General features: G+C 39.8%; 1 protein-coding gene across 1 annotated transcript in view; it reads left to right on the top strand.

Moving 5' to 3' along the window:
* Window positions 1-21,407, top strand: part of tie1 (tyrosine kinase with immunoglobulin-like and EGF-like domains 1) — a 50,712-nt gene extending 29,305 nt beyond the window's left edge. The window contains exons 16-22 of the mRNA XM_060920006.1: window positions 2,276-2,466; window positions 2,685-2,798; window positions 11,966-12,036; window positions 14,780-14,820; window positions 17,874-17,970; window positions 18,151-18,250; window positions 20,048-21,407. Of these exons, the coding sequence (XP_060775989.1) occupies window positions 2,276-2,466; window positions 2,685-2,798; window positions 11,966-12,036; window positions 14,780-14,820; window positions 17,874-17,970; window positions 18,151-18,250; window positions 20,048-20,119 (686 nt within the window). The 3' untranslated portion in view covers window positions 20,120-21,407. The remainder of the gene's footprint in view (window positions 1-2,275; window positions 2,467-2,684; window positions 2,799-11,965; window positions 12,037-14,779; window positions 14,821-17,873; window positions 17,971-18,150; window positions 18,251-20,047) is intronic.
* The last annotated feature ends 6,154 nt before the right edge of the window (window positions 21,408-27,561 follow it).

Raw genomic sequence — 27,561 nt, 5'->3', positions numbered from 1 at the left:
TAAGTGTGGTGGTCTGTGTTTATTTTTATTTTTCCTCCACTGTCATCCGTATGCTCTTTCTGTCAATGATATGTTTTTTCTGTAAAATTATCATAAAAACCATAATCACAAAAAAAAAATCAGACTGTACATGTGGACATGGCCTTAAACACTACTGCATTAAGACACTACTTCACTCTAGTAGGCAGCCATTTTATACACTGGCCACCAGTGTCACTTTATAAAGAAAGAAATAACTGTCAGCAGTTCAATATATCAATTCAAAGGTCCAAGAATGAGGGTAATTAATGTGATGGGGTGAAAATCTGTATGTTGCATGCCATGTTCCACTGACTTTACTGCAACGCATGCCTAGATGAGTTTCAAAATTACTTAATTCCTCTCATAAATGTTATCCAACATTTACATTAATTACTTTAAAGCATGAAATGTACTTGCAAGATATGGAATGAACACTGAAACATATCACTTCCCAGAAAGTCAAAGGATGTCAGCAGTTGCTTTACTCACAATATACTTTGCCAAAGTTCAAGTAAATGTACAGCTGACTGTCAGCTTGCAACAGAAATTAAAATGTGTTCACGCATGTGCAGGACGCAAAATAAAAAATGCCCCATTTGAACTGCACAGCAACATCTTACAATAATGTAAATTACTGCTGTTGATGTAGCATGAAGCTTTCTTGAGTCAAATACAACCTAAGTGTCTTACATATTTTTAAAAAACAAGAATGTATCGGTTTGCTTGAACTTAATCTGCCTTTTTAAAAAAATTAATTTATTATACGGACATGGGTGTTTTACTGGGAAATATGCCACTTATACTTTTCATATGACTACGTCTGGGACAGTGAGTAACATATTTTTCAATATCCTCACTCATGAGGAAATTGATGAATGGTTGATAAATTTGGGCACTTTTTGTTTGCAAATGTGTCTATATAATAAAAAGAAAATCACACATTGGCTTGAAGATATGAAGTTTATCTTCTCGTGTTGAAAAACTTGTATTTTTCATATGAACTTCATCACAGACCTGAGTGCTATATTTAACAGTTATTCCACGAAATCGAGTCGTACATGAGCTGATAGCCGACGAGGCGCATAGAGGTGAGTTGGCTATCAGCCATGTACGACGAGATTGAGTGGAATAACTGTTTTATTCTATCCACATTCATTGGATTTTGAGAAACAGAGCATTTTTATTTTTATTTTTTGCAAATTCGATAAATAAAAACTTCATACAAAATGTCCGACAAAATCATTTCCGCTTAAAATGTAAACATACCGATGAAATGACGGTAGCAATTTGTGAAAAATGTGATAATAATAATAGTAATTCTTGAAAAATTAAAAAAAGATACATTCTTCCCATCCAATACTTTCATTCCATATTTTGTTGCTTTTTTTGTATTTTTGGGGGTTTTGTTTTCGAGGAGAGTTTTTATTTCACCATTTTATTCCGCCATTTTGTTTTTCTCTACTCATGGTATATGAGCTGATATCCTAGTAGTAGAGTAGCCAATCAGCGCATGCGATTGCTCATATCCAGTAAATGTGGATAGAATGATTCTTGATATTTCACTCTCAGTGTTTTCTTGCTGACAAAATGTTGTCAAAATGGCAAACCGGTTCAGAATTAAAATTATTTTGATTAACTTGCATGTTTTTTGTTGTTGTTGTTGTTGTTTTTGTGGGTATGTCCATATAATATAAAGAACATTATATTTTGGCATGTAATATCTTCTATATATGGTGGTGACCAATAAAAGTGGTCTCTTAATTGTTTCCATAGCTGCATACTATATTACACACAGATATAGTATATTGTTAATCCTTAATTGTTAATTCAATCAGGTTTTGTATTTTTTACAGTCCTTTTTCTTACTTATAAATAATATTTTTAGAAATAACTATAGAAAGGAAATGTTTTCTCAGATATTTTTTTTCCTGTGGTTTTTCACCATAAGAAGCGTTTAGCCTTTTTCCCCAAAAAAATTGTATGAAAGATTACAGTAAATCAGCTAGCTAGATGTTGAGTGAATTTCAGCATAGAAATCGATTCATATTAATATTAATGGACAATTTTGCCTTTTACAGACGTCATTTTTTTTGAATGACAGAAGAATATGATCTAATTTACCTCACTGATTGTAAAAAAAAAAACAATAATAAAAAACAAGCAAGTAGCTTTTCACTTCAAAATTTGTGCATTTTAACCCTTTTTTAACTCATGTTACTTTTTCTTGTTTTTATTTGTCACTCTTGATCTGCAGGTTACCTGTACATCGCTATTGAGTATGCTCCCTATGGAAATCTCCTGGACTTTCTGAGGAAGAGCCGTGTTCTGGAGACAGATCCAGCTTTTGCTAAAGAACATGGCACTGCCTCCACGCTCACTTCACAGCAGCTCCTGCAGTTTGCCGCAGATGTGGCAACAGGCATGCATTACCTTAGTGACAAACAGGTAAGCAGATATACACATACTACTGAAAATGTACATTTTGAATTTCAATCTTAGCAATTAACACTTGTGCAGTACTCTTTTACATAGTCGGAATGTTCTGTAGCACTGACGCCGCACTTTTTCTAATCTATCATGATCTCATAATAGCATCCTGTAAACGCTGTCAAATAATACAGTATTGCCATCAATCAGTAAATGTATTTATTATGTGCTGCCAGTTTATTCACAGAGATCTGGCAGCCAGAAATGTCCTGGTTGGAGAAAATCTGGTGGCAAAAATAGCTGATTTTGGACTCTCACGTGGAGAGGAAGTGTATGTCAAGAAGACCATGGTGAGTAAAGTATTGTGAATTGTACAAATCAATAAGAAATGCTGAAAGGTGAGAATATGAGAGATGGAATCCTCTGTCAACAGACTAAAATATGAAAACAGGATCACTACAAAGTATATGCTGTGAATACCAGTTGTGCATGCAAATCACACTTGAAATGGTGTTAACAGAACTTGTCAGATGTGCCAAAAGCTACAGTTTAGTTGTAGCATTTATAGATTTTCGACTGCTTGCTACAGCAGGACAGGAGACACCTGCAGACATGTCTTTACTGCTTTTTTAACAAAAGTATGCAGTCAGACCAAAAACAAATAAAATTTGATAATGAGAGGAAAAAAGTAATTCAGTGAAGGGGAAATGACAGGAGGTGTGAAAAAATACCATTCTGGAAGTGGTTAGGATCATTTTCTGGTGAATTTATCTAGGTGAGTTTTCACCTGTATATTTGCAAACGTGGGTGGCACGGTGGTATAGTGGTTAGCACTGTCGCCTCACAGCAAGAAGGTCCGGGTTCGAGCCCCGGGGCCGGCGAGGGCCTTTCTGTGCGGAGTTTGCATGTTCTCCCCATGTCCGCGTGGGTTTCCTCCGGGTGCTCCGGTTTCCCCCACAGTCCAAAGACATGCAGGTTAGGTTAACTGGTGACTCTAAATTGACCGTAGGTGTGAATGTGAGTGTGAATGGTTGTCTGTGTCTATGTGTCAGCCCTGTGATGACCTAGCGACTTGTCCAGGGTGTACCCCGCCTTTCGCCCGTAGTCAGCTGGGATAGGCTCCAGCTTGCCTGCGACCCTGTAGAGCAGGATAAAGCGGCTAGAGATAATGAGAGATGAGATGAGATTTGCAAACGTTGGACTTATGAGCCAATAGAAAGCAAGAAATCAAGATTGTGGTCACTTTGGAATGTGGAATATCGTGGTTACACAACTAGACATTTTGACCGGGAAGTCATGACTTAAGGTAGACTGCCTTTCAGATTGTTCAAGTGTAGGTCATAAAAAGAATTTTCCCTGACACCCAATGATCCTAACGCATAACTATGTAATCACTTGTTTACCGCAATGCATTATGGGCGATACCCAGGGTCAGCTCCACCGTATTGTTTACTTTCGCCTTTGTTAAACACTGCATTTTTCTGTCTAACCGGTTTGAACCATGTCTAAAGTGAATTGCTGTGTACCTTACTGTGTCTCCACAACAAAGAGAACACCTAATTTGAGATTTTATCAGCTGCCAGTCGAGAAGAAGAGAAGAAAGAAATGGATAAGTTTAATCCGCAACAAAAACCTTCAAACTGAATCGAAATGGACAAGTGTTTGTCCATTTCTCTGGTGGGAAAAAGACGTATTAAACTGTGACCTAGCAATATTTCCATGGTCTGCGGAATGGCCTTTGGTTATAGATGATTATATATAGAGAGGAGGACAGGATAGTTCCATGTTAAATACAGGAAGAGATAAAATGCACCTGTTACAAAATTATCATAAACATGTCTGTTCTTCTGTCTGCATCTTTATTTTAAGATGTGTGACAAGCAACTGGAAGAAAACAGCTTTTTTTTTGGTTAACACCATTTTTCTTTATGTCTGGTGTGAAATCTACTAATAATAAACAGCTTCTTTTTTTTTTTTTTTACTGACCAAAGTCAAGACAAGTCAAGTCCATTTTATTTGTATAACGCTTTTAAAAATAGATGTTGTCGCAAAGCAACTTGACAGAAAAGAATATATACATTTTAAATATATGAATTTATCCCTAAAGGAGAGATCCAGGGTATATTGGGGAAAGGATGCTGGAGATGGAGTTGCCAGGTAGAAGGAAAAAAGGAAAACTAAAGATGAGGTTTATGGATGTGATGAAGGAGAACATGAGGACAGTTGGTGTGACAGAAGAAGATGCGGCGGACAGGAGGAGATGGAGGGGAAACATCTGTTGTGGTGACCCCTAACGGGAACAGCCGAAAGAAGAAGAAGAAGAAGAAGAGCAAGCCTGAGGTGACATGGCAAGAAAAAACTCCCTGAGATGACATAAGGAAGAAAACCTGAGAGGAACCAGACTCAAAAGGGAATCCATCCTCATTTGGGTGATAACAGATAGCATGATTATAACTAACTAACTAACTAACTAACTAACTAACTAACTAACTAACTAACTAACTAACTAAGTGTGCCATATATGGTCATTACATTTAGCAGATGCTCTTATCTTATCCACAGCAATGTACAACATACCCAGAGCAGCCTGGGGAGCAGTTGAGGGTTAGGTGCCTTGCTCAAGGGCACTTCAGCCATTCCGGCTAGTCCAGGGAATCAACCCAGCAACCTTTTTGTCCCAAAGCTACTTCTCTAACCATTAAAGGAAGACTAAATTTAGTTCTTTCTGAAACTTGGTCATAAAGATGTATGTTTATTTCTCTAATATCTCACAAAATATCAGGCCATTCTGTGACTGGGAACATACAGTATCTAATTTGAGGGGACTCCATAGCAAATAATGTGCGTGAGATCACCTGGTTCATGCAGTCAAGCAAATGAAGGAAGTGCTTGTGCAGATGTGTAAGTTTACGTTTGATCATCTCACCATCTCCGCTGACCACCGATATTTATTATTTTGGTCCTGCGTTTCCTTTCCTTCACAACATAGCGTCTTTTCTTCTCGCTTTCTGTTACTGTCGTCAGTCTTCCATATTTCATTCGCACACTCATGTCCTCCATTTTTCTCTCCTGTTTCAAATTTGTATCCCACAATGCCTTGCATTAACGGGAAAAGCCCACCACATGATGAATGATGTAGGATCATATCCAGCAATTCACTTTAGACATGGTTAAAACCGGTTAGACAGAACAATGAAGCTCGGCACCAAATATCAAGCAGTTGTGGTTTGTAGTTGTTGAGAAAAGTGTTACGGAAATTTTGTAAATCCACGCTATATGTTTCGTAAATACATTGAGTTGGTAAACAGGAAGTTGATGTGGGACAGAACTGAAAATGGTATACACAGTATAAAACCCCAAGCTGAAGCTCGGTACCAAATATCAAGCAGATTTGTAGTTGCTGAGAAAAGTGTTATGAAAATCTTGTAAATCCATTCTATATGTTTCGTAAATACATTCAGTTGGTAAACAGGAAGTCAATGTGGGACAGACCTGCAAACAGTATACATGGTATGGAGCACTTGCATGTGACGTCACAGCCGATCCAGATTGTGACAGACGCCATCTTGTCGGTCAAACGCCATATTCCGCCTTCTACTTCTACTTCTGGTTCTACTTCTACCTTTTCTTCTGGAAAACCCTACTATATACAGTTCTACTACAACGGCTGCGGCTACAAGCTCTCCCTACCTGTGCACATTTTTATGTTTTTTGTGTGTATTTTTGCGCGTTGTTCGTCTGTACCGGACTTCAATATCCACTACAACCGTATGGACTTACTGGACATTGGTTTCCAGCAGAAAATGACGGTTTGTAGCGATTTCCATCGCATGCACAACATTCCGGACGAGAAAAAAAAAAAAACATTCCGGACGAGATAGCGAGACCAGCAGGGTCTCCGTGGATTGTTATTGGAAGCAAAGCTAAGGAGGCGGCGCCAGGAGCGGAAGCAAAAGCGAGGCTGCAGGCAGAGCTGGCCTGTTGACTAAGCTCAGAAAACAGCCACTCAAATCTCCACTGCCAAGCCTCTACCTCTCCAACGCCAGGTAAACAAGACGGACGATTTGGAATTACAGCTGGAATTGCCTTATTCTGTTCTATAATCGGCTGGTCAGTGCTATACTCAATACTTAAGTGACTTACCCATCCAGTGAGGATCATTTTCTTGTTTACAAGATGCCACATCTGAGTCGCTGATAAATCCTGAATTTCTGTAAAGATAACTGTCCAGAGATTTATAAGCACGCAGTGCTTCACCACTGAACAGCAAGGGAAAGTTGATGAGGTAATTATACACATCCGGGTATTCCACCTCTGGCAGTTCCATATCCACTGACATGGTCGTGAAAACTCCGTCTGGTAAGCCATAAGGGTCACAAATCTGTAGATTGTTTATTTTAGACCAGGGCTTTGAACCGGAATTTTTTTCCTATTGGTTCGTTCCGAACAGAAACGGAATTTTAACGTTTCCGGTTTTGGGTTCCACCATTAAATAGACGTTCCCGAACCGGTTAGAACAAAAAAAATTCATTCCTGGAACGGTTAATTACGTTCCCTGTCAGCTGTTTAACAAATGGCTATAAAATTATGTCTCTGTCTCATCCAGCTTAAGCCAAATGTAGGCTAATTCTATTACAACCTTCATTAAATAAGACAAGAAATAATTCAAAACAATTATTATTTCAAATGTTGGCGATTTGGATTCTCAGTATGTCTTCCCATCTACACAAACAGAAAAAGTGCCAAAAATGAAAGATAATTCGTTTAGTGTGTTACCAAAGGCTAGTCAGGCCCTATAGAGGGCTACCGCATGACGTCACCGCGCCGCGAGATTTTGTTAGGCGCCATATTGGAAGACCAAGTACACATCTATGCAAGTACATACATACATAAAACAAACTACACCTGAAATGTAGCCAGGGCCGGTTCTGCCCTAATCCGGACCCAGGTGCAACATAGCGCAACCCAAAAAAAAAAAAAAAACTAGTCTAAATCAGGACAACCATCACATAACTATAACTATAAACATTTTATATCAACTATTTTAACTAAATGGGCTATAATAAATAAGCCTGCAGGCAGCCACGGCGGGCTGCCTCAGAAAAGTAACCATTCAATGACGCAACTGAAAGCCTGCAGCCACGGCGGGCTGCCTTAAAAAGTAACCATTTGTCCTACCTTAAAACTCGTTTTGCATTTTCTGCCTCCTTTTCTGTATTTTCGACCCTCCGTTCATTTTCTTTCCTTTTCTGAAAACCCGATTTGTGTCCAGACATTTTGTTCTGCTACCAACGAACTAACTCGTCAGGTCTCGTCTCTCGAGCCCGCGATGATTCCCGTGGGAAGGGCAACAACTGATACATTTTTACAAACAGCCAATAGGGAGGTTGCAACGTTCAGGCTCTTCTTTGCTCACAGACACTCAGTAATGCACTTACTGAGTAATGCACTTGCTCACTGATTATCACATGGAGACGTGATAGCAGTCCACCTTCCCGCTCTCTCCATTCAGTCAGCGAACGTCACACAGGAAGTGAACCCCAGCGGGTCATAGAAACTTGCGCAGGAGAAGAATGACTTTTTTTATTTGTAGGCTACGGAAACTTTGAGGAACGAAATAAAAACCGGTATTAACCGGTTACCATTATTTTTAATAAGCGTTTCTGTTCCGGAACATAAAAAAATAATAAAGTTTCTGGTTTCGTTTCTGTTCCATGTGAAATAGAAAAAGTTCCCGGTTTTCGTTTTCGTTCCTTGAACCGGTTCAAAGCCCTGTTTTAGACATATATCTAGTTATCTGTTCATTAGAAAAATGAGCCATGTAGTCCGTCGGTTGAAATTGATCCATTCTGTACACGAGTGCAGCAGTATTCAGCTGTGCTGTTGACCGACAAGATGGCGGCTGTGTACTTTCCGGTCACGTGACTGCAAGATCTCACCAAGTGGCTATTATTTGTGGTTGCTGAGAAAAAGGGTGTTTCAGACGTACGGAGATACGGAAATACGGACAGATGGACGGACAGAGATTAAAAAAAACAGTATATCCCCCCCCCCCTTTGGAGCGGGGGTATAATGAGAAAATCATAGCTGGCAGAAAGAGAGAGAGAGAGTGTATTTGAACACAAAAATATATACATTTTACACATATGAATTTATCCCTAAAGGAGAGATCCAGGGTATATTGGGGAAAGGATGCTGGAGATGGAGTTGCCAGGAAAACTAAAGATGAGGTTTATGGATGTGATGGAGGACATGAGGACAGTTGGTGTGACAGAAGAAGATGCAGAGGACAGGAGGAGATGGAGGGGCAACATCTGTTGTGGTGACCCCTAACGGGAACAGCCGAAAGAAGAAGAAGAAGAAGAAGAAGAAGAAGAAGAGCAAGCCTGAGGTGACATGGCAAGAAAAAACTCCCTGAGATGACATAAGGAAGAAAACCTGAGAGGAACCAGACTCAAAAGGGAATCCATCCTCATTTGGGTGATAACAGATAGCATGATTATAACTAACTAACTAACCCTAGGCTGACACTTGCACGACTTTTGGCCACGATTTTGTCGTGGCAAGTCGTGCCATTTTGGGGCACGAACTGGGAGGCTCCCGCACTGTTCACAACTAGTTCACGCATCGTTCATGAATGCGTGCCCGTCCACATTCACGAACTGGCACGACGAGTTCACGCATAGTTTGCGCATAGTTTACGCACTTCCCGCATTGGCACGACAAGTTTGCGCAATTCGGACGGTGTCGTGCCGACTTGGGCACGCCTGTGTCATGCACAACCTCATCCTCATCAGATACCTACACGCAATTTCAGAAGTGGACCGCGAAGATCCGGACACACATGATCTGATCCCTGGTGGATGGAGGACTGACCGACACCTGCAGGGGCTGCTGCCTCTAACCGGCCATCATACCCAGAAGGATGCAAAGGATCAGCGAGACTACCTGTCACATTACTACATGTCCCCTGCTGGTGCTGTCCCTTGGCAAGAAAGAATGGTAGTAGCTTCATGAGCTGCATCCACAGTTGTTCCATTTTTGAAATAAAAGAAATGAAACTCCCCCCCAAAAAAAAAAGTCATGAAGGAATAGAAAATAAAAGACATTAAAGAAAAAAGCAAGAAAAAAAATTGCGAATGGCGAGAAGTGTCCGGGAAGCCCTATATATACCCCGCACCGACGCGAGCGCCACTGTCGCGCAGTAGTCGTGAACTGCTCGTGCCATGCGCAAACTGTTCGTGAAGTGCGTAAACTAGTCGTGAACTGCTTGTGCCATCAATGCGTGACCGTGTCAGTGGGAAGGCACGGCCACGCTGCGACGCGCACCAATTCGTGAACATGTCGTGAACTACTCGTGAACTCGACGTGAGCTGTTCGTGAACTATTCGTGGCAGTTCGTGACAGTTGTGGCATGGCGCGCACTTCCACGCACTGGCACGCATCCTCCCGCATCGTCCCGACGAGTTCACGACGAGATCACGAACAGTTTGCGCATAGTTCACGACCCGGTCGCGAAATTTTGTCGTGACCAAAATTTTGAACATTTCAAAATTCTCGTCCCAACATGGCACACAGTCACCACGGGTTTAAGCACACTTCACGCCAGTTTACGACTAGTTTGCGCACTGGCACGACTCGAGTTGTGCCAATGCGTGCCACGGAATCGTGCAAGTGTCAGCCTAGCCTAACTAACTAACTAACTAACTAACTAAGTAAGTGTGCCATATATGGTCATTACATTTAGCAGATGTTCTTATCTTATCCACAGCAATGTACAACATACCCAGAGCAGCCTGGGGAGCAGTTGGGGGTTAGGTGCCTTGCTAAAAATTTAATACGGTTACATCACATCACACACACATCACATTATCTCTAGCCACTTTATCCTTCTACAGGGTCGCAGGCAAGCTGGAGCCTATCCCAGCTGACTACGGGCGAAAGGCGGGGTACACCCTGGACAAGTCGCCAGGTCATCACAGGGCTGACACATACACACAGACAACCATTCACACTCACACCTACGGTCAATTTAGAGTCACCAGTTAACCTAACCTGCATGTCTTTGGACTGTGGGGGAAACCGGAGCACCCGGAGGAAACCCACGCGGACACGGGGAGAACATGCAAACTCCGCACAGAAAGGCCCTCGCCGGCCCCGGGGCTCGAACCCAGGACCTTCTTGCTGTGAGGCGACAGCGCTAACCACTACACCACCGTGCCGCCCTTAATACGGTTAATACTGTTTTTTATCTCTGTCCGTCCATCCGTCCATATTTCCGTATCTCCATCCGTCCGAAACACCCTTTTTCTCAGCAACCACAAATCATAGCCATTTGGTACTTGGTACCAAACTTCAGCTTGGGGTTCTATACCGTGGAAACCGTTTTCAGGTCTGTCCCACATCAACTTCCTGTTTACCGACTGAATGTATTTACGAAATATATAGCATGGATTTACAAAATTTTCATCACACTTTTCTCAGCAACTACAAATCTGCTTGATATTTGGTACCGAGCTTCAGTTTGGGGTTCTATACCGTGTATACCATTTTCACTTCCTGTTTACCAACTGAATGTATTTACGAAACATAGCGTGGATTTACAAAATTTCTGTAAAACTTTTCTCAACAACTACAAACCACAACTGCTTGATATTTGGTGCCGAGTTTCAGCCTGGGGTTCTATACCATGTATACCATTTTCAGGTCTGTCACACATTGAGTTCCTGTTTACCGACTGAATGTATTTACAAAACATATAAGGTGGATTCTGATGCTATTTCAAGAAGCAAAATGCGATTTCAAAATGACAGTTTATGAGGATGCTATTTGCAATCCCTGGGGAGAGACACTGGTCTTTACTTACTTGTTTCAGGGTTAATTATTTGTTGAAGTCAACATTCATAATAAGTGTTCTACAGTATTCCTTCAATTGCTTGCATTCTGATATAAACGAGATTGAGGGGATATGTCCAGTAAGTGAGCAGTAGCTCAAAGTTGATCTTGTTTGCAATGTTTGCATATCCAGCATGTTAACATGATCATAAATCATCAATGCCTACATGCACTAGATTTATATGTTAGCTCTGTATATTATATAAAATAAAACACAGTTGAAAGGCAGGAAAAAAACATCACCGTTTCTCCTGATTAACCTTTAATCTTGCAAATTGAAACTTCATGGACAGCATAAAACATCAAATGTTTGCATCACACATTAGGTTTTGAGTAATTTCAAATTTCAAATGGCACACTGAGCTAAACATATTGAAAATTATTAGTCGTCTTCTTCTTCTTTCGGCTGCCCCCGTTAGGAGTCGCCACACCAGATCATTATCATCTGCATATTTGATTTGGCACAGGTTTTTACACCGGATGCCCTTCCTGATGCAACCCTCCCCAATCCATCAAGGCTTAGGACCAGCACTAAGTATGCGCTGGCTTGTGCAACCCCAGTGTCGGGGTATTATGGAAAATTATTAGAGTACTAATCACAAATCAACTCATCTTCCCTCAGGGGAGACTTCCTGTACGATGGATGGCTATTGAATCCCTCAATTACAGTGTGTACACCACAAAGAGTGACGTGTAAGTATCTTTTACAAATGTGCATGCCTATAACAGTTTACCCTGCGTTACACTTTCTAGTACTTAAAAGTAGTTAAAATTAAAATACCTTTTCCTTGAGAGTGTTTGGGGCTTCTTTGTTCTTTTTTTTTTGGTTAAGCCCATAAAAAGAACGTACTGAAAATACAATTTCAAGGAATACTATACTATATGATATTATTATCCATTTGGTCTAGCTGTTTTCTCACTTTTTATTTTGAGCATACTGTTGAGAACACTGTATCAGTTAGTACAGAGAGCAGTGTGTCACGTCATGGTGTAGTTTCAGTGCAAAACAACAAATCATTCTGCGATCATCCTGTCTGTGTCCCTTTGCCATTGGTCACTGGGCAACTGATAAATATGAAGGGAGGAACTGATAACAAGGCAGGAAACTCCAATGCAGCTAGTGCTCCTAGGCCACAACGACTGTGTTAAAACCCTATTTTTAACCTCTGAGGAACTTGCTGTACTGACAAGATGCAAAACAAAGAAAGTACAGTTTTTTACACTTGATGCGTTATTTAATGATTGTTAAAAAAAATTAAAAAGGCATTTGCAGGACACATGCACAGCTGCCATCAGAAATAACCTTCAAACTCGGGGGTATTTAAATCAAATTTATGAAAGTCCAGTTTTAAAATTCCTTCCTTTGCAAAGATCCAAATAAGTGACAATATGACAGAATGGTGGCAATAGTTACCTTTAAATTCTTAACCATTAGTAATTAGTGTATGGCTATAAATAAGATGATTTGAAGTGATTTGTTTTATTTTGTTTTGTTGTGGAGCTTCACGTTGCTGCTTTTGTCTAGAACAGATGAGTCACGTGTTTTAATTTTTATGAAGGAAGAGTAAACACATATTCCTCTATCCGTTCTCATTTCAACAATGACCTTTTTAAAAGCCATGCTATCAGTTCACTAATCAGTCCAGAAAGATACATTTTAAGTGAAAAAAATATGAAAGTCTGTGAAATTTATTCTCAGTGAGCTGCATTTAGCGAAATAATTTACATAAATTATTGCATTGGATAAACTGCAACAGATAATCAGAGGTAGGTTTCCTGATAAAGTTGCACTTCAGGGCTAAAGAGCGAGTTTAAAGATGCTCTTAAGCAACGAACGTTGTGTCTGTGCGTGGTTTTCCTATACTCATTTGTAAGAAGGACTCTTAAGAGCAACTTTGCTAAGAGTGTCTTTGCAATGCACATCCTTGATATAGACATTAGTAGTTGCTAAATCCAGTCAATGAGGTCACATGGCATTTATTTTTAACCAAAAACCAATGAAATATAAAGTGTTAAAATATGTTGATATATTGTATTGTCTATAAGCTCATCCAATTTGCACTACTGTTTATAATTGCACTAGCCATACCCACAGACTTTTATCTGTAGGTCCCTATGTCACTTTATTGGTCTGATGTCAATATCAGGGACTTTATATTAATAATCTTTATGATTAGTGCGTATTAGTCCTATATTTTATGCTTAGTGTTTATTTAATGTTTAATGTTTACTGCTGCATCATGGGTTTGAAAGTAATGCAATTTCAATCTTCTGTATGTCCTGTACATATTGCAGTATTGACAATAAAGTAGACTTTGACTTTAAGCATTACATATATAATGTGGGAATTAATAATTGAAACTATTTTACATTTTTGGACAAAAACATTTTTTTATTCCAAGAGCATTTTTAATTAAATGAACAAGCATTCACACAAAAGAATGAGTAAATGATAAGCTAAATAATTAAGAATTAAGTAAATGTTTTCCCCCTGCCTGCTCATTGGAGATATATATATATATATATATATATATATATATATATATATATATATATATATATATATAAAACAAAACACATGCATAATGTTAGAGGTGCAGAAATGTGTCTCATTTATGACACTAAATGAGAGAGCCTAATGAAGTTAAATTTAATTAAAATGTGGCGATATTAATGTGACATTACAATGTCCATGCGTAATTCTATACCATATTGAAATATCTTCAGAATGTTTTGCATATATTTATTTAATAATTAACTCAGTGTACTTGCAATGTACAAGAAAATTAATTAAACACTGGCAGCAGATTAAACACCAGTTTCTGCCTGTTGATTGTGAGAGTCCCTCAGAGGTGCATGCGCATTCTGTGTATTCAGCTGTGTGGAGACGCTTTTGTTGTGAAAGAGTGATCCAGCTCTATCATAAGTTAAGAGCGAACTAAAGTACTACTTTGGCTATGATGTTGTTTGGGAAAACCATGTTAGCTTAACGATGGATCTTAAGACAGAGTTAAAGATGCTCTTAGCCTTAAGAGGCTTTTGGGAAACCCACCCTTGCTCCAGAAGCTGAGCAGAACTACAGCCATTTTACTTCATACATTTATCAGTACAGTATATGTTACAATATTTTTTTCAAGTGCTGAGTTTGGTCTGCTGAAATACACATACACATCAGCTAAATGTACTAGATAATTTCATTCTTTTTTTCACAAGGCATAACAAACACTTGATTGTAATATCCTAGTCTATGTACATAGGATGATGCAGAAGACGATGTGTTAGTGTTTAAAATGTCTTGTAATTAAAGATAAAGGAGAACGATGCTTTATAATCTCTTAAGTAATGTCTAAGTAATTAAAATTCTCAGGTGTATACCTGAAAGACATGCACCGTGTTGATTTTGATCCTGTCTCTCTCATGCACTTTCTCTGTTCAGCTGGTCGTTTGGGGTGCTCCTGTGGGAGATTGTAAGTTTAGGTAAGTTTGTATAATCACAATAGCTTCTTTACAAAGTTCAATTATGCAACCAACACAAAACTATCTGTAGACTCCAGCAGCAAAATCAAACACAGTTTAACAGGCAGAACCACACTTCATTTTCATGATTTGCAAGAAATATACAGAATTATTCTCCCACCGGGGGGCGGCACGGTGGTGTAGTGGTTAGCGCTGTCGCCTCACAGCAAGAAGGTCCGGGTCCGAGCCCCGTGGCCGGCGAGGGCCTTTCTGTGTGGAGTTTGCATGTTCTCCCCGTGTCCGCGTGGGTTTCCTCCGGGTGCTCCGGTTTCCCCCACAGTCCAAAGACATGCAGGTTAGGTTAACTGGTGACTCTAAATTGACCATAGGTGTGAATGTGAGTGTGAATGGTTGTCTGTGTCTATGTGTCAGCCCTGTGATGACCTGGCGACTTGTCCAGGGTGTACCCCGCCTTTCGCCCGTAGTCAGCTGGGATAGGCTCCAGCTTGCCTGCGACCCTGTAGAACAGGATAAAGCGGCTAGAGATAATGAGATGAGATGAGATTCTCCCACCGGACTAGCCCCCCACTGTAACCCTAGCTATGTACTAGGCGAGAGGCCAAGGGGTACGGAAATGGAGATCAACGCTGCCCTATGCGCCACATGGCGTGGGAAGGGACTTTGACTTGACTTGAAACCAACTAATGAAGTGTTAGTGCTGGATAAATAGATGGCCATTTTGTTCTGCTACGTTAAGCAATTATAAGCAAATCAGAATACTGTAGGTGCAAATATTATTTTTGTGTATAGGTAGATGTAGGAATGTTTAAATATTGTTATAAATTTCTAAAAAAAAATGGGTTTACACTTGTTTAAGGGACAAAAGATAGCTGTATGAATTACTAAACATAATAGGGACAACAATACATCATGCATAGAGTCTAAAGTCCTTCCCGCACCACATGGCGGCGCCGATCTCCATTTTTGTAGCCCTTGGCCTCTCGCCTATTACATAGCTAAGGTTAAAGTGGGGGGCTAGTCCTCTGGTAACCACGAGAGTTTGACTCCCCACTCACATCTGTATTGCGGCGTGCCTTGCCAGATAGCAGTAGGTACCATTTTTATGATGGTCTTTGGTATGACCCAACTGCAAGTAGAACTCGCAATCTCCCGATCGAGAGGCGGACACGTTAACCACTAGGCCAACTCGCAGTAATGCACAGAGGACAATACTAATACAGGATTATGTAAATAACATGAAATATAAATAGCATACCGTGTCAAGCCTTGAAAGCAATACTAACTTTGTGAAAGCAAAAGTAATTATTTCAAACGATAAAATGGAAAACAAAGCACAGAATTGTCTGATGTAATGTCTGCATCAGTAATGTACAACAGACTGATTTTTTTTTTTTGCATTATGCATTTAAAAGGGTTTTATTACAACCCTCAACACATGCACCTGATTCCTCATGAACCAAATCAGATGTTAAAGTTAGTAAATCATGAAAAACTAGATAGTGTAAGGAACTGTTAATAACTGTTGATTATTTTCCAATAACAGCATATCTTGTTGTTTTATTCCCCGTCTACCACAACAACTTCCCAAGAAATTATTATTTCCTAAAGAATGACACAGTACATTTTATCAATTTATAGTTACATTTAAGATAAGTCTTTATTGTCATTGTCACTTTTTCAAAGGTACAATGAAATTGAAGGTGCTGTTGACTCATGAGTTATAGAAAAAAAAACAAAGTATAAAAATAAATAGTGAAGTATACAGAATTGCGCTGGTAAAATAGCATAAACAGAATGTAAACAGAATTGTATTGTATTGGTTCTATATGTACACAGATTGCACTGATAAAAAAAGTATAAACAGAATATAAACAGAATTTTATTGGTTCTATATGTACACAGATTGCACTGATAACAAAAATAAATACATTAATTTATATATGGGCGGCACGGTGGTGTAGTGGTTAGCACTGTCGCCTCACAGCAAGAAGGTCCGGGTTCGAGCCCCGTGGCCGGCGAGGGCCTTTCTGTGTGGAGTTTGCATGTTCTCCCCGTGTCCGCGTGGGTTTCCTCCGGGTGCTCCGGTTTCCCCCACAGTCCAAAGACATGCAGGTTAGGTTAACTGGTGACTCTAAATTGACCGTAGGTGTGAATGTGAGTGTGAATGGTTGTCTGTGTCTATGTGTCAGCCCTGTGATGACCTGGCGACTTGTCCAGGGTGTACCCCGCCTTTCGCCCGTAGTCAGCTGGGATAGGCTCCAGCTTGCCTGCGACCCTGTAGAACAGGATAAAGCGGCTAGAGATAATGAGATGAGATGAGATATATATATTTTTTTCTTATCTTATATATATTTGCACAAATTGCACATTGGGGATAGGGCCAAGAATAGTTCTATTGCACATTTGAGTTTAAAGCCATGATTGCTTTGGGTATTGCACATTTGAGTTTAAAGCCATGATTGCTTTGGGAAACTTTTTTACTTTATATTGCTTTTTAACTTGCAATATAACAGTGATCTTTCCCTCACCTTTTTCTATTGTGATTTCTCTTGAAGTGAATAAGACAAAAAAAAAACCAGCTTTTTATATTTGTGAGAAATCAGAAAGTATAAATTCCTCAGTCCTTATCAGAAACCTTAAAGTTGTCCTCATCGTTATTTCTGACTGTTACAAAGCGCTGACACTTTAGATGCCTTCCAAAAATGCTTAATAAACATTTCGCCATATCAGCAACTACACATTTTTAAAAAATCTATCGATATAGATTGTCCAGCATGTAAACCGCTCTATTTTTGTTACAATAGGAATGATAACATATTAGAATGAGTGCAGTAATATAAACTTGTGATTTGTCTTGACTACCGTGAGAGCTGCTGTTATAGAAAATTTATCAATACCTTCTGACCAATCAGAATTCAATATTCAACAATGCTTTGGTATAGGTTAAAATAACTGGTTCATGTTAGAGCACTCTGATATTTGGGCCATAGGTTTGGTTGGCATACATGATTATATTTAAAACCTGAACAATGTACTGAACTGTTTTCCAACAGGAGGAACTCCTTACTGTGGGATGACCTGTGCTGAGCTCTATGAGAAGCTTCCTCAGGGATACAGGATGGAGAAGCCCAGAAACTGTGATGATGAAGTGTAAGGATTAAGCTGTTCTTGTGTTCTTCGTTCTTACACAAAGAATGGCGTTATAGGTCGAGGTTTTTTTGTTGTTGTTGTTGTTTTGTTTTTGTAGTACCATCCATTAGTACCATCACAACCAGTTATACGAAACAACCAGTTATTCCTTGCTGTAAAAAGATGTGACTTTTTTTTCAGGTATGAGTTGATGAGACAGTGTTGGAGGGACAGACCTTATGAAAGGCCACCATTTTCTCAGATATCTGTTCAGCTGAACAGGATGCAGGAAGCAAGGAAGGTAAGAACCAGTAATGTAGCTCTCAGTGTTGGGGAAGCTACTTTGCAATTGTACTGTAACTCGTCAAACTACAAGCTACTCATGATTTAAAATACCTAAGCTATAGCCACACTACCTATTTGATAAAGTAGCTTGCTATACTGATGCTACTTTACCAAACTGAGAATAATTTAGCAGGTACTTTACTGGAGGAAATGTTTAAGGATAAGCCACAACATAGATGTTGCTTTTCTGTTCGTAAATGATGCTTAGTAAGAAGCGCTTAAAATTACTAAACAATGAAACAAAAATCAGTTTCAAAAAAGCAACAGATATTGAGAAGACTCACGAAACTACTCTTGGTTCAGTTTGTTTCTCACAAACTATTGAGCAAGATAATTCATTTTAAAAGACATACAATGTCATGCCAAAGTATTAATCCCCACTGGTGTTTGTCCTGTTTTGTCACATTACAAGCTGGAATTAAAATGGATTTTTGGGGGGTTAGCACCATTTGATTTACACAACATGCCTACCACTTTAAAGGTGTTTTTTTATTTGTGACACAAACAATAATTAAGATGAAAAAACAGAAATCGTCTGCATAAGTATTCACCCCCCAAAGTCAATACTTTGTAGAGCCATCTTTTGCTGTATTTACAGCTGCAAGTCTTTTGGGGTATGTTTCTATTAGCTTAGCACATCTAGTCACTGGGATGTTTGCCCATTCCTCAAAGCAAAACTGCTCCAACTCCTTCAAGTTAGATGGGTTGCGTTGGTGTACAGCAATCTTCAAGTTATGCCACAGATTCTCAATTGGATTGAGGTCTGGGCTTTGATTAGGCCATTCCAAAATATTTAATTTTCCTTTTGAGCCATTCCAGTGTTGCTTTAGCAGTATGTTTAGGGTCATTGTCCTACTGGAACGTGAACCTTCATCCCAGTCTCAAACCTCTGGCCGACTCAAACAGGTTTTCCTCCAGAATTGCCCTGTATTTAGTGCCATCCATCTTTCCTTCAGTCCTGACCAGCTTTCCTGTCCCTGCAGATGAAAAACATCCCCACAGCATGATGCTACCACCACCATGCTTCACTGTAGAAATGGTGTTCTCAGGGTGATGAAGTGTTGGGTTTGCGCCACACATGGCATTTCCCATGATGGCCAAAAAGTTCAAGTTTAGTCTCATCTGACCAGAGAATCTTCTTCCATGTGTTTGAGGAGTCAGCCACATGCTGTTGGGCAAACTCCAAATGTGTTTTCTTATTTTTTTTTCTTTAAACAATGGCTTTTTTATGGCCACTCTTCCATAACGCCCCACTCTGTGGAGGATATGGATTAAAGTGATCCTACAAACACTAAGGGGGATGAATACTTTTGCAAGACACTGAATTAAACAGATGCATTTTGGCATTTGTGGTAACAATAATAAGCTTGTCATCATTGCTTGTTATTTTAAACTGGCTGATGCTAGCTACTAGGTTAAGACATACCTGAGTTCAGCCGTCATGCTCCATCGAGACAGTTAGTTATTTTGAAAAATCATTGCTTTATCACATTAATGTAACAGAAAATTCTTAACACATAATGCTATCACACGTGATCGTGCTCTCAGCGTAACCAGTTAGGTCAAACAAAAGCAAATGCTTTGCAATGTGAATTTGAACCTCTCACTCTCGTACATATCAATAAATATGGCCATGGATTTTCAATTGTCTTGTTTTTATTAGTGGAAGATTCCATTGTCTTTAGTTCAAGTAGTGCCATTTAACTCTCTTTCCATCTGTTCATCACCCAACTCCTCGATGTGTTTCATACAGGCCTACGTAAACATGGCTCTGTTTGAGAACTTTACCTACGCTGGAATAGATGCCACTGCTGAAGAGGCCTGACTACTCGCCCCCCCAGATTCCAGCAGGTTCCACAGTCCGAGGGAGGCTCAGCACAGCGGGGCGATACGTTACTGCCAACCCCCTGTTGTTCGATTCCATCGCTCAAAGAAGAGACACTCGTCCGGGACCATGGGCTGTAGAGGAAAGACTGTGAAAGGACACTTGTAGGGTCCCTACTCCCTTCTGTTAAACTGTGGATGATCTCAGATTATTGTGATACACTGGCCAGCTTGATGATATATCAGTGTTCAAAAAAGGGCATATAAAAGAGATCACATTTGTGCTGTACCTGAACCTGCTGGGATCTGTGGGGATTTTGACAACTCTGTGAATATATTGTTCTCTATTATGAGTTGCCTTCTAACATTGTTGCAATGGAAAAACATATCAATGCAGTTCATATAGATGGACACCGTTCTATGTAGCACTTAATATAATGGCAGAAAACCAAGTGTACCATAGTCATTTCAAGCACTACATCCATACTGTATATTTGACCTTGGCTGATCTTGTATGCTTGTAAAGACAGTGTTCATAAGGCTACACGAACCTTAGAAGCTCTTCCTGATAGCTCATAAACTACCTACAAACTAACTAAAGGCTTATTCTGAAAAGTGTCAAAAACACCTGAGTTAACTTACAGATTTAAATGACATAAGACTTAATCTTATAACACGTTTCAGGCTGGATTACTTTAAAGCATCTTCACAACTGTAACTGCATCTCTATAAACTTCTGGTATGTCCAAGTCACCTAATGGTCCTGATGTGACATGACAAACATCAAAATCAAACTTGTTAATTTCGGATCAGAGAAATAATACATAACTCTGAGGTGACAGAAAAGGTAGTATTAGTATTGTCAGTGTTAAAACTGTCACTACATAGCAGTGCTATACAGCCAGTGTTCACAGCAATGTTATTTCCAGCACCTTTAAAAGTTATTGATTTTTTCCAATTTAACAGTCGCTTGGCAGGCTATGTCTCTCAGTGTCAACAGAAGCTGTGCTATTGTGCCAGTTTTCAGTTTAGGCAGATTTTATGACCGCGTCTTCTGCTGTAATAAGCCTTTATAAATGTTTAAGTTGATTAGAAGAGCTAATGTAGGTGTAAACACCTTATCAAATACCTTTTCTATTCATTTATTAACAGTGACGCCAGTTACATAAATTTGTGTATCTGTCTGCATATATTACATGTACAGTGTAAAAAAAAAACCCTGGAACTGCCATGAATTTCATTAAATTTTATAAATAAAGCATTTATACAGAAATGACTTGTTACACAAATACATTGTCTGATAATCTGAATGATTTAGTTACAGCAAGGAACAAAGACCATATTTTCTTCCCCATACAGCCCACCCGCGCCTCTCTCTCTCTCTCTCTCTGTCAGTAGAGGTATTGAGGTTGGGCCCCTTGCCTTCTGCAGCTCAGTGATCTGTCAGATGGTTTCCTCTGTAAGCAAGCCACAGGCACTGGACTTGTCATGCTGAGGACACTCGGTTTCCCTCCCACTAACACACACTTTCTTGCAAACTCTTGCTTACACATACACATTTTTATATGCATACATTAGAGTTGTCAACAAGTTATCCTTCTGCAAACAGTTCATTCAGCTTATGTCTTTTTTTAATCATTGCTATTCTAGTTTAAGAGATTTTTGCTGATTGACGTGCAAGTTTAAGAGGTGCTTGAATAACTATAGTTGTCAAGCCACATGATAATAGTTTGATACTGTATTTCCGTGCTTTTTCTAAAGTATGGCCAGTTGAGGTGTAACACACTGCCACAATCTGTTTCTGCATCTATTTAGCGCTCCAAATATTCACAATATTCACATCTGTATCTGAACTGGGATAAACTGGAAAACAGTGGAAAGACCCAGTTTGCAATTTTTATTTAAAAAAAAAAATGTAGTGCATCACTTAAAAGTATCTGCATTTGTGTCTATGTATTTAGAAATAACACATTACCTGCTCAGTCTGAATAATATATTTGCATTTAGTTACATTCGTAAAGTCCATCATGTTGTGGCGTTTGTGTAACTTTAGCATGATAAATGTACATTCACTGGCCACTTTATTAGGAACACCCATCCACCTGCTGTTTTCTGCAGTTCTCTAATCAGCCGGTCCCTTGACAGCAGCACGATGCATCAAATCATGCAGATACTACAAATCAAGAGCTTCAGTTAATGTTCACTTCTTCAAACATCAGAATGAGAAAAAGTGTGATCTCAAAGTGTGACTTTCTTTCACTGTGGCATGGGTGTTGGTTTGGGCCAGACAGACTGGTTTGACTATTTCAGAAACTGCTGATCTTCTGGGGTTTTCACACACAACAGTCTCTAGAGTTTACACAGACAGAATGGTGCAAAAAATAAATAAATAAATAAATAAATAAATAAAACATCGAGTCAGTGACAGTTCTGTAGGTGGGAGCGCCTTGTTGATAAGAGAGGTCAGAGGAAAATGGCCAGATTGGTTCGAGCTGCCAGGAAGGATATAGTAACTCATAGCAACTCTTTACAACCGTGGTGAGCAGAAAAGCATCTCAGCATGCAACAGCAGAAGAGCACATTGGGTTCCACTCCTGCAGCCAAGAACAGGAATCTTAGAATCAAGAACAAGTTCCTGTTAAAGTGGCCGAAGAGTGTATACTCTATACAAGGAAAAGTTTGTCAGAACTTTGAATATTCTGTACCATGATATTATTACCCAGTATTTGTATTTTGTACTGTCTTCCTACATCATGTATTCATATACAGTGGATATACAATGTCTACATTTAACCCCTGTTAAACTTGTAGATTTTTGTGATATAAAAACAATAAACTAAGCTAAATCATATCAGATCATTTTCCACCTTTAATGTGATATAGCAACCAACATAATTCAAATGAAATAGAAATATTTTTTCTTTTCTTTTTTTTATAAAAAGCTTGCAATATCTGGTTTCATTAGTGTGCACAAGCCTTAACTAATACTTAGTCAAAGCACCTTAGTGGAGCACAGCTTGCTTGTAATTGCAGAAGTGCTCCAGATCTATCAAATTGTGAGGGGATCTCCTGTGCACAGCCCTCATTAAGTTACTCCACAGGCTTTTTGGTAGGATTTTGATCTGAGCTCTGAGTGGGTCATTCAAAAACATTCATCTTCTTATTCTTAAGCAATTGCTTTGACATGGATTTGTGCTTTGAATAGTTTACATGCTGAAAAGGGAAATTCTTCTGTATCTTCAGGTGTCTAACAGAGGACTGCAGGGATTGGTGGGGGGTTTTTTTTTGGGGGGGGGGTTGCCAAAATTTGGTATTTGGAGCTATCTGTGGATGGTGAGTGTGATTTTACCATATTATAAACATTAAGATATATATCAAAGAAACCAACATTTTGGACACAAAATATACCAAATATTTTGGGTGGGGTGGTGTAGTGGTTAGCACTGTCGCCTCACAGCAAGAAGGTCCGGGTTCAAGCCCCTTGGCCGGCGAGGGCCTTTCTGTGCGGAGTTTGCATGTTCTCCCTGTGTCCGCATGGGTTTCCTCCGGGTGCTCCGGTTTCCCCCACAGTCCAAAGACATGCAGGTTAGGTTAACTGGTGACTCTAAATTGACCGTAGGTGTGAATGTGAGTGTGAATGGTTGTCTGTGTCTATGTGTCAGCCCTGTGATGACCTGGCGACTTGTCCAGGGTGTACCCCGCCTTTCGCCCGTAGTCAGCTGGGATAGGCTCCAGCTTGCCTGTGACCCTGTAGAACAGGATAAAGCAGCTAGAGAATGAGATGAGATTTTGGGTGGGTTTTTTTTCTCTCTCTGCTAATGGAAATAGTTCCTATCAGCTGGTTAGCTTACTTGCTGCTTGTTGGGCCCACATTGATTTGTACATTAAAGGCGCACCCAGTGAAACCGGCTTCCCTCCTCCCCTTTCCTCTTCATCTGACATGCTTTCATAGTTTAAGTCAAAGTTATATTAATGGAAAATGCATCGTTTGGTATATCCACTGATGACGTCGCAAACTCTACTGTCGTAACAGTTTTAATGTTATGAGATATCAGCAATCCTGGAACACTGCTCATCCACGCTCATCATGCTCATCAGATCAATGGAAAATGCAAATTAAAAAGAAAGCAGTGATTTCTAAATTTACTTTGACTTGCATTTCATTGCAGACAGTATGAACCCAAGATATTTCTTGGCTTGTCTGGTCAACTTCAATTCATTTGATAATACACATCCGTTCCTGTGTTTCAGGCCTGCAACATATTCTAAAAATAGTTGGGACTGGGGCATTTGAGGACTAGTAATGAGGTAAAACAATTGTAATCATGATTTGGTACAAAATCAGTATCCAGGAAAGGTGTAGTCTTCAACGAGGAAAGATGGGCTGAGGATCTCCAGTTTGTCAACAAATGCATGAGAAAATTATTGAAATGTTTAAAATCAATGTTCCTCAAAGAAAGGTAGGAAGGGATTTAGATATTTTACCCTCTACAATGCATAATATCATTAAATGATTCAAGGAATCTGCAGGAAGTTTAGTGAGTAAAGGGCAAGGGCACAAGCCTAATCTGAACACCTGTGATCTCCGATCCCTCAGACGGCACTGCATCAAGAACCGTCATTCATTTATAGCTGATATAACCACATGGGCTCGGGATTACTTTGGCAAACCCTTGTCAAGCACTACAATACGGAGCTACATCTACACTGTAAAAAATAATTTGTTGTGTTAACTTAAAAAAAGTGATTAACCTGGTTGCCTTAAAATTTCAAGTTTGTTGAAACTCATATAGTAAGTTAGCAAAAATGCAACTTGATTGCCTCATTATGCTAACTTACTATATGAGTTTTAATGAACTCAAAATTTTAAGGCAACCAGGTTAATCACTTTTTTTAAGTTAACACAACAAATTATTTTTTACAGTGTACAAATGCCAGTTAAAACTTTACTGTGCAAAAAGGAAGCCTTATGTTAACTGTGTCCAGAAGTGGCATTGACTTCTCTGGGCTCGGAGGCATCTGGGATGGACCATCACACAGTGGAAACATGTATTATGGTCAGACAAATCACTATTCCAGGTCTTTTTTGTAAGAAATGGATGCTGTGTGCTCCAAACCAAAGACAAAAAGGACCATCCAGACTGTTACCAGCAAAAGTCCAAAAGCCAGGGTCTGTCATGGTATGGGGATGTGTCAGTGCCCTTGCCAAAGGTAACTTACACTTCTGTGATGGAGCATTAAAGGAACAGTCCACCGTACTTCCATAATGAAATATGCTCTTATCTGAATTGAAACGAGCTGCTCCGTACCTCTCCGAGCTTTGCGCGACCTCCCAGTCAGTCAGACGCAGTCAGACGCGCTGTCACTCCTGTTAGCAATGTAGCTAGGCTCAGTATGGCCAATGGTATTTTTTGGGGCTGTAGTTAGATGCGACCAAACTCTTCCGCGTTTTTCCTGTTTACATAGGTTTATATGACCAGTGATATGAAACAAGTTCAGTTACACAAATTGAAACGTAGCGATTTTCTATGCTATGGAAAGTCCGCACTATAATGACAGGCCTACTAACACCTTCTGCGCGCTTCGGCAGCGCATTGATACGGAGCTCAGATATCAATGCGCTGTCGAAGCGCGCAGAAGGTGTTAGTACGCCTGTCATTATAGTGCGGACTTTCCATAGCATAGAAAATCGCTACGTTTCAGTTTGTGTAACTGAACTTGTTTCATAACACTGGTCATATAAACCTATGTAAACAGGAAAAACGTGGAAGAGTTTGGTCGCATCTAACTACAGCCCCAAAAAATACCATTGGCCATACTGAGCCTAGCTACATTGCTAACAGGAGTGACAGCGCGTCTGACTGCGTCTGACTGACTGGGAGGTCGCGCAAAGCTCGGAGAGGTACGGAGCAGCTCGTCTCAATTCAGATAAGAGCATCTTTCATTATGGAAGTACGGTGGACTGTTCCTTTAATGCAGAAAGTACACTGCAATTTTGGAGTAACATATGCTGCCTTCTAGACGACATCTTCTCCAGGGAGATTTCAACAAGACAATACAAAACCACATTCTGCACACATTACAAAGGCATGGCTGTGGGAGAAGAGGGTGCCTGTCCCCTCTGTCCCCAATAGAGAATGTGTGGTGAATTTTGAAATGAAAAATAACAACCCCATACTCTTGCACACCTTAAGACCTGTTTGCAGGAAGAATGGGACAAAATAACACCTGAAACATTTAATCACTTGGTGTCTTCAGTCCCTAAACATCTTTTAAGTGTTGTGAGAAAGAATGGCAACATTACAAAGCGCTAAATGCTTTACCGTCATAACTTTTTTAAAATATGTTTCAAGGATCAAAATTGAAATAAATGTTTCTTTTGAAAAAAAAAACACACAATAAAATTCACAAGGTAACGCATCAAATAATAATAATGTGCTGTTGTATTGTTTTGAGTGCAGTGCAGGTCAAAGATTATTTACAAATCATTGTTTTCAGTTTTAATTTCGATTTCAACATACCATCCCAACTTTTTCTGATTTGGGGTTGTAAAAGGGTGTGCATCCAGGTTATTGTGGGGTGGTTTTTTTTCTTTCTTTCCTAAAATGTTTTTACAGTGTATTTGTTTTAACTTTAACTTTTGTTGGTTGCGATATCACATTACAGGTGTGTTGACATTTTATATGCACTGTATTCAGATATGCTCAATTTTATGCTTTTAGAATATGAATACTTTTAAAAGTGAGTTACTAGAAGTAAAGCTAGACACCCTGACATATTTTCCGACCAAACCTATAAAATTCAGATACAACAGAAGAGAAGCAACACTGCAAAATGACAGTTAAACAACCAATCAGTTTTCATACGGGCGGCACGGTGGTGTAGTGGTTAGCGCTGTCGCCTCACAGCAAGAAGGTCCGGGTTCGAGCCCCGTGGCCGACGAGGGCCTTTCTGTGTGGAGTTTGCATGTTCTCCCCGTATTTGTGTGGGTTTCCTCCGGGTGCTCCGGTTTCCCCCACAGTCCAAAGACATGCAGGTTAGGTTAACTGGTGACTCTAAATTGACCGTAGGTGTGAATGTGAGTGTGAATGGTTGTCTGTGTCTATGTGTCGGCCCTGTGATGACCTGGCGACTTGTCCAGGGTGTACCCTGCCTTTCGCCCGTAGTCAGCTGGGATAGGCTCCAGCTTGCCTGCGACCCTGTAGAAGGATAAAGCGGCTAGAGATAATGAGATGAGATCAGTTTTCATACTGCATGTAAATATTTGTTAGGATGTTGTAACTACTGGTCTGTGAATGTGCATAAATGTGTGTGTGTGTGTGTGTGTGAGAAGAGTATTTGTGTGGCTTCCTACTGTGCCAGGGCCCAACACATTAGAGCCGCCCACCATGTTCAAGTTCTACCCAACACCCAACACAAATTCACTCCTTTACTTATTCTGCA

Source organism: Neoarius graeffei, chromosome 4 (genome assembly GCF_027579695.1).
Source record: "Neoarius graeffei isolate fNeoGra1 chromosome 4, fNeoGra1.pri, whole genome shotgun sequence".
Taxonomy (NCBI): Eukaryota; Metazoa; Chordata; class Actinopteri; order Siluriformes; family Ariidae; genus Neoarius; species Neoarius graeffei.
Note: the sequence above shows the minus strand (reverse complement) of the source record. Positions and strands in the feature narration are given on the sequence as shown.